The sequence below is a fragment of the Ranitomeya imitator genome, chromosome 1 (assembly GCF_032444005.1).
Source record: "Ranitomeya imitator isolate aRanImi1 chromosome 1, aRanImi1.pri, whole genome shotgun sequence".
Lineage (NCBI taxonomy): Eukaryota > Metazoa > Chordata > Amphibia > Anura > Dendrobatidae > Ranitomeya > Ranitomeya imitator.
This window is the reverse complement of record NC_091282.1, coordinates 114,267,861-114,275,400: the sequence shown is the minus strand read 5'-3', so window position 1 is coordinate 114,275,400 and position 7,540 is coordinate 114,267,861. Positions and strand designations below refer to the sequence as shown.

The 7,540-nt window shown below is 42.4% G+C and overlaps 1 protein-coding gene across 1 annotated transcript; it reads left to right on the top strand.

The window, feature by feature from the left end:
* The first annotated feature begins 795 nt into the window (after positions 1-795).
* Positions 796-6,273, top strand: LOC138655946 (uncharacterized). Its single transcript, XM_069743708.1, has 5 exons — positions 796-894; positions 1,885-2,388; positions 2,495-2,765; positions 2,846-3,501; positions 3,970-6,273. Exons 1-5 carry the CDS (start codon positions 796-798, stop codon positions 3,976-3,978), a joined length of 1,539 nt encoding a protein of 512 aa, XP_069599809.1. The 3' UTR covers positions 3,979-6,273.
* Positions 6,274-7,540: the final 1,267 nt, after the last annotated feature.

Sequence of the window (7,540 nt, the reverse complement as noted above, 5' to 3'; positions counted from 1 at the left end):
ATCTCTATTTTTGGGAGGGGAAGGGGATGTGGTTAGTCATTTTCCCCATACTAGGAAATGTCTGTTGTGCACATTTGTTTTGTGCATTTGCATTTTTAAATGTTTTTAGTTTTGTTTTTTTTGTGTGATGTATTATTATTATTGTTATATTTTTTCAATAAAAACTTTGTATTTTTTGGTATTTGTTTGAGGTGCTCACATTTTTGTGGACATGATCTTTTCTTTCCTTTGTTATCTTTGTAGTTCTTCAGTCCATGGTGAGCCCCAACATTATTATTATTATATATAGTGGTGCCCTCCGCTTTCTCTATTCTATTTTGTGTTTTTAGCCTGTTGGTTTTTCCACAGGTTTTTCCAGTGGAGTGTTGGCACACAAGTATTTGTTTCTTTATTTATTGTTACTAGCTGTGTGATTAGCTGAATATTTCTTTTGGTTCTTGTTGTTTTGTGTTCTATTGCTTGGTGTTCATTATGAATCTGGAGACCAGGGAGTTGGCATGGAGAGGCCAGGTTGAGGATATTTTTGGTCCCACTAGTGTTGAGCCTACCCCAGATGTTACTGTCTCTGGTCTATGCTCGGAGATTACTGATCTTCATAAATCACTCACAAAAACGTGGTGGAATGCCAAGAGTTTGGAAGAGTATAATAAATTGGGTATTGTTCCGAGGGGTTTGAGAGTTAAAATCTTCCCAGCATGGGAGGCAGATAAGGACTTTAAAGGTATTTGGGAAGCTGGCCTTCTAAAGTGTTCCTCCATCTTGATCAATCTGTTGATTGACCATGACCGTAGGCTTATGGGGAAATTGAAAGAAAAAATTAAAGAAAAGGAGGCACAGCTCAGCGTCTTAGACGCACAAAGTGTGGTTCTGCCATTTCAACTTAAGCTCAAAGAGGTAATCGAGTCTCTGGAGAAAGACATTATGCAAAAGAAAAAGAGGAAGTTTCTCCGAGACAAAAGTGATTTCGACAATCAGCAGATTTTCAGATGGACACATCAGGGCAATGGTCGTTTTAGGAGGTTTGAAGGCCGAGATCATCAGAGTTAGGCTATATTCACACTTAGCGGTTTTTACCGCGGAACCGCTGCGATTTTGATGCTGCGGGTCCGCAGCAGTTTCCATAGCGTTTACAGTAACATGTAAACCCTATGGAAACCGCAAACCGCTGTGCACATGCTGCGGGAAAAACCGCGCGGGAACGCAGCGGTTTACAACCCGCAGCATGTCACTTCTTTGTGCAGAATCGCTGCGATTCTGCACCCATAGGAATACATTGAACCGCTTACTTCCCACATGGGGCTGTGCCCACGTTGCGGGAAGTAAGCGGATAATGTGCGGGTGGTACCCGGGGTGGAGGAGAGGAGACTCTCCTCCAGGCCCTGGGAACCATATTTGGGGTTAAAAAATAAAAAATCTGGTTATACTCACCCTCTGATGTCCGGAGCTCCTGGGCGCTGCACGCGGCTGTCCGGTCAGAGTTGCTGTGCGACCAGGACCTGCGGTGACGTCGCGGTCACATGACCGTGACGTCACGAAGGGTCCTTCTCGCACAGCATCTCTGGAACCGGACCGCCGGGTGCAGCGCCGAGGGATCGGGACGTCAGAGGGTGAGTATAACCAATTTTTATTATTTTTAACATTACTATTGATGCTGCATATTGCTGCATATGCAGCATCAATAGTATAGGCGGAAACCCGCAGCGGAAAACGCGGAACAAACCGCGATAAATCTGCAGGGAGAACCGCAGTTGTTTTGCCCTGCAGATTTATCAAATCCGCTGCGGGAAAACCCGCAGAGGGACGCCGCAAGGTGTGAACATAGCCTTAGACCTCTTTCCCTGTGGCCGCTGGGAATTCTTCTACCAGTGATTTTTTATCTTCAAGCGCAAGCGATCTAGGAAGCGCAACAGAAGAGGTCGCCGAAAATCAACTAAATGTGAGAAAAAGGGGACGGAGGTACCAAGCTTGGTCTCCGACCTACAAGAGATCACTGAGACACAACAGGAAGAAGTAGCCTCAGGGACGGTCACTAACGATACAGGTAATTTGCAGATCATCAATTTATCAAGTTACATCCTAACAGATGAAGAAATACGCGTTTTGGCACTAGGTCTGTCCTTCTCCCCTATGAACAGGCTGGATAAATTTACCCTCATAAAGGATGTGTATTTATTTTGCAGGAAGTTGGTTTTCAAACTTATGTACCACCAGCCCTCGATTGTCGACTCCTTGCCACATGATGAGAGACAGGTTTTTAGTGATCTTGTACAACTCCTGGAGGAAAACGAACTCCCAGTCACCCGAGATGGCCAGAAGTCTTGGCATTTGCCTTCGCAGATCACGCCATCATTTGCAGTATCTCCCTCCATCCAAATCTTCTATAATATGGTAAGTCAGGATGTAGCTAGACTCCAGCTTAACAAACATCAAGGTGAAAACTTGGGAGTAAGAGATTCTGGCCAGACTTAAAGAGAACCCGTCCTTCATTATAAAGGAGGCGGATAAGGGTGGGAATATTGTCTTTTGGCCTATTGACATGTACCTGAAAGAGGCTAGGCGTCAACTAAGCGATGCCAAATGTTATCAAGTCTTGCCTTCTGATCCTACAGATACTTTCAAGAAGAAGTTGGATCGCCTTCTTACTTCCGCTAAGCATAATAATATCTTGGACAATAAGGAATTCAAGTTCCTGACCACGGAGTCCCCGATTGTTCCCACTTTGTATTTTCTACCGAAAATTCATAAATCGATTCAGGAACCACCGGGTAGGCCAATTGTGGCGGTCTTTATGAGAGGCCTTGCATCTATTTGGATCATTTTTTGCAACCGCTTGTTTTCCATCTAGGTTCTTACATCCAGGACACCTCTCATCTGATTCGACAGCTGCAAGATCTAACGGTTCCAAACAATACCATTCTTGTCACGATGGATGTTACATCGCTATACACCTGCATTGGACACACGTTGGGCATTGAGGCGGTCTCATTCTTTTTGAATCAGCAGATTACAGGTGATCGGAGACATCAATCCTTTATTTTGGATCTTTTGTCCTTTGTTTTATCCAACAGCTATTTTGTATTCGACAGGACATTTTATAAGCAAATCATTGGCACAGCCATGGGCGCCCGTTGTGCGCCCTCCTATGCCAACCTTTTCATGGGTTGGTGGGAGGAAACACAGGTGCGCCCTCTTCCGGATTTCAATAGCTACGTCTTACGTTGGTTTCGATACATTGATGATCTGCTTTTCCTATGGACGGGCTCTGAAACTGATTGTAGGGATTTCATTACCACATTGAACAGTAATGGATTGAATATTTCCCTAACAGCTTGTTTATCCACGACATCTGTTGATTTTTTGGACCTGAAGGTCATGAAGGTTGGAAACCAGATTCAAACAAAAATTTTTCGCAAGACTACGGCTACAAACAACTTCCTTCACTTCTCAAGTTTTCACCCTCAACATTTACGTGACAATCTTCCAAAAGGACAATTTTTGAGGGTAAGACGTAACTGCAGTTCAGACTTAGATTTTCATGAGGGGGCACATGACCTTACCAATCGTTTGTCTAAAAGGGGGTATCCGCGTAAGACCATAGCACGTGCCTTTGAACATTCACGAAATAGCGACAGATTGAGTCTTCTAAAGCCTAAGGCTCCTAAAAATATGCCAACTATTAATCTCATTACGGCATATAATAATCAGTGGCGGGATGTTCACAATATTCTTGATAAGCATTGGGGGTATTATTGAATGAAGCCAAATTGAGGCCTTTCCTTTCAGATAGACCAAGAGTTATTGCCAGGAGGGCCAGGAATTTCAAAGATTTTCTCACTACTAGCCATTTTAGAAGGCCCACTGTAAGTTTGGGATCAGGAAGCAGGATGAAGGGAACATTCCCATGTGGTAACTGTAACGTGTGTCCTTATATGGTTGCCACTGATTCTCTGACTCTGTCAATTTTTCCAGGAGAACTGAAAACAAAGACATATTCCAACTGCAGATCGAGGAATTTGGTCAATGTATTGATTTGTTCTTGTCCAAGGCTATATGTCGGACAGACAACCCAGGAGGTCAGACGGAGGGTCCAACAGCATATGTCTAACATTGCTAATGCTAAGGCGGATATTGCGAAAACAAAAACAATCTCATCTGTTGCTTCCCACTTCATGGAACATCATAACAGCAGGCATCATGGAATGCGGATCATGGTGGTGGACCAAGTCTTGGGCAATATCCGTGGTGGGGATCTCACTAAGGAACTCCTACGACGAGAGTCACGTTGGATTTATAACCTAAAAAGCATATCACCAAATGGACTAAATGAAGAACTTTTGTTCACTGGCTTTTATGCCTAACTCACATTTAGGAATGGCAGGTTACCTGGTTGTCTCTTTGAGTCTGACATCATCACGATATAGTGGAATGTATTGTCTTATGTGTACTTAGGTTAGCTGGCTTCTTTACCTAGTGGTTCACCTTTTATCACAGTACCATATGGCATTCAGTGGTGCCTTACCCATAATTCAAGGAACGGCAGGTTATTTGGTGGTCTTTGAGACTTGGCATCCATCATAAAACAGTGGAGTGTACTGTCTTTTGTGTATTTAGGACAACTAGTATTTCTATCTAGTGGTTTGTTCTATATCACAGTACCATATGGCATCTAGTGGTCTCAGAGTTTGTATTTTCGCTTTGCATGTTATTACTTTATCTATTGGGCTCAATTGACTTAGCTTTCGTCTTACATCCCCTACTGGGTTTTGTTGTTTTATGTGAATAGGAGGTATATCATAGTACCTTATGGTACTAAGTGCATATATTTATTTTTCATATGTTTCCATATTTTTTCACATTGCCTACAGCTGTGGTCGTTTGCTGTTCTGCCTATATTCTTTTAGCTAATATCGACGGGCATCTATGTGGACGAATTTGCACTTTGGTCTTGTGTACACTTATGTTCATACTATACCTACAACAAATATATATATATATGCGATATTTAGGATATTCTCGATCATTATATACATTCTTCATTTTATTCTCTTGGTCATCTTGCTTATTTTGCTTATTTTGTATATTTAAAGATTTCTTTATAGTGTGCATTTATAAAGTTTTTCTGTTTGTAAATGTAGTGGTCTTGTTGTCATATTTTGGACTACGTCGCTTAAAATCATGTTTGAACCGTATTATTCTCTCCTTTTGGTCCATGCCTTATTGTATCAGCGTTGCATTTTTTCCATGCGCATGTGGGGCTGTGTTTAACAATGTGGTTGTAATCAAAATACAGCGTTTACCTGGTTTCACTTGTGTGCTATCGGGTTCGGTGCAGCGGTATATCCTGGGACCGTCCTCTGGATGGTGTTGCGTTTTCTTGTACAGCACAGTCCTAGAACGCAGGTGCATTCTAGCCCATCATTGGTCTGCCGAGGAGTAGCCGCAGGTGCGCTTGCGCAGGTTTGCGGTACCTAGTGCGCATGCCCGGGTCTGGTCACTACACAACTTCAATGCACCGTTACTCAGAGTGACCAGGGCGTGGCTTCATGGTGCCCAGCACGCATGCCCGGATTATCACGCAACTTTATTTGTTATGCGCCGTCATCTAGGACTAACAATATGGCCGCTACCATCTGGCTCCATGTGCTCCCCCGTTGTTGCTCTCTCACAGGTGAACTCCATCTAATTGTATTATGATTGCATATATACCTTTACTTAGTACTTCACACAATATGCTGCTATTCTTTCTCTGAGGAAGCCGCCATAGTTGCGGCGATACGCGTGGGTTCACACCCCACGTCCCCTTCTCTCTCTCTCGTCTCTCTCCCCTTCATTTAGCTTGTCTTGGGGTCCTGATCCATCGCATGTCAGGGGCTCCTTTTAGGCACAGGTATATGCTTGATTTAGGCATGTATAAGACCACTACGTTGATTGCCTTTTGCATTTTCATTTGCATTAGTGTGGCATGAGTTTTTTTTTTTTTCTCAGCAGCCATTGAGGGACTGATTGTTGTATGCCTGTTATTATCATTTTTTCCTTGGTTTTGATTTTCTTTAGGACCATATGGTACTGTGATATCAGCAGGTTTATATATAGGCATGCACTGCATTCTTGATAGTAGGGGTATGAGAGTACTTTATAGAGACTATTAGTACTTCACAGAGACTATTTGTATTGTTTACATTGCTATATGGCTAAACCCCATAGGCCATTACGCTGTATATATATCCATCTCTATTTTTGGGAGGGGAAGGGGATGTGGTTAGTCATTTTCCCCATACTAGGAAATGTCTGTTGTGCATGTTTGTTTTGTGCATTTGCATTTTTAAATGTTTTTAGTTTTCTTTTTTTTGTGTGATGTATTATTATTATTGTTATATTTTTTCAATAAAAACTTTGTATTTTTTGGTATTTGTTTGAGGTGCTCCCATTTTTGTGGACATGATCTTTTCTTTCCTTTGTTATCTTTGTAGTTCTTCAGTCCATGGTGAGCCCCAACATTATTATTATTATATATAGTGGTGCCCTCCGCTTTCTCTATTCTATTATGGTTAAGTGGAAGGGTTATGGTCAGGAAGATAATTCCTGGGTCTTTGCCTCTGATGTTACATAGTAACAAAGGCCGAAAAAAGACATTTGTCCATCCAGTTCAGCCTATATTCCATCATAATAAATCCCCAGATCTACGTCCTTCTACAGAACCTAATAATTGTATGATACAATACTGTTCTGCTCCAGGAAGACATCCAGGCCTCTCTTGAACCCCTCGACTGAGTTCGCCATCACCACCTCCTCAGGCAAGCAATTCCAGATTCTCACTGCCCTAACAGTAAAGAATCCTCTTCTATGTTGGTGGAAAAACCTTCTCTCCTCCAGACGCAAAGAATGCCCCCTTGTGCCCGTCACCTTCCTTGGTATAAACAGATCCTCAGCGAGATATTTGTATTGTCCCCTTATATACTTATACATGGTTATTAGATCGCCCCTCAGTCGTCTTTTTTCTAGACTAAATAATCCTAATTTCGCTAATCTATCTGGGTATTGTAGTTCTCCCATCCCCTTTATTAATTTTGTTGCCCTCCTTTGTACTCTCTCTAGTTCCATTATATCCTTCCTGAGCACCGGTGCCCAAAACTGGACACAGTACTCCATCTGCGGTCTAACTAGGGATTTGTACAGAGGCAGTATAATGCTCTCATCATGTGTATCCAGACCTCTTTTAATGCACCCCATGATCCTGTTTGCCTTGGCAGCTGCTGTCTGGCACTGGCTGCTCCAGGTAAGTTTATCATTAACTAGGATCCCCAAGTCCTTCTCCCTGTCAGATTTACCCAGTGGTTTCCCATTCAGTGTGTAATGGTGATATTGATTCCTTCTTCCCATGTGTATAACCTTACATTTATCATTGTTAAACCTCATCTGCCACCTTTCAGCCCAAGTTTCCAACTTATTCAGATCCATCTGTAGCAGAATACTATCTTCTCTTGTATTAACTGCTTTACATAGTTTTGTATCATCTGCAAATATCGATATTTTACTGTGT

Excerpts from the sequence above, each read along its gene's own strand:
- LOC138655946 (XM_069743708.1), top strand. The coding sequence starts at position 796 with ATGGGGAAATTGAAAGAAAAAATTAAAGAAAAGGAGGCACAGCTCAGC. Across the intron at positions 2,389-2,494 it reads TCCAAATCTTCTATAATATG|GAGGCGGATAAGGGTGGGAA; the intron begins GTAAGTCAGGAT and ends TTCATTATAAAG. Across the intron at positions 2,766-2,845 it reads ATCGATTCAGGAACCACCGG|GTTCTTACATCCAGGACACC; the intron begins GTAGGCCAATTG and ends TTTTCCATCTAG.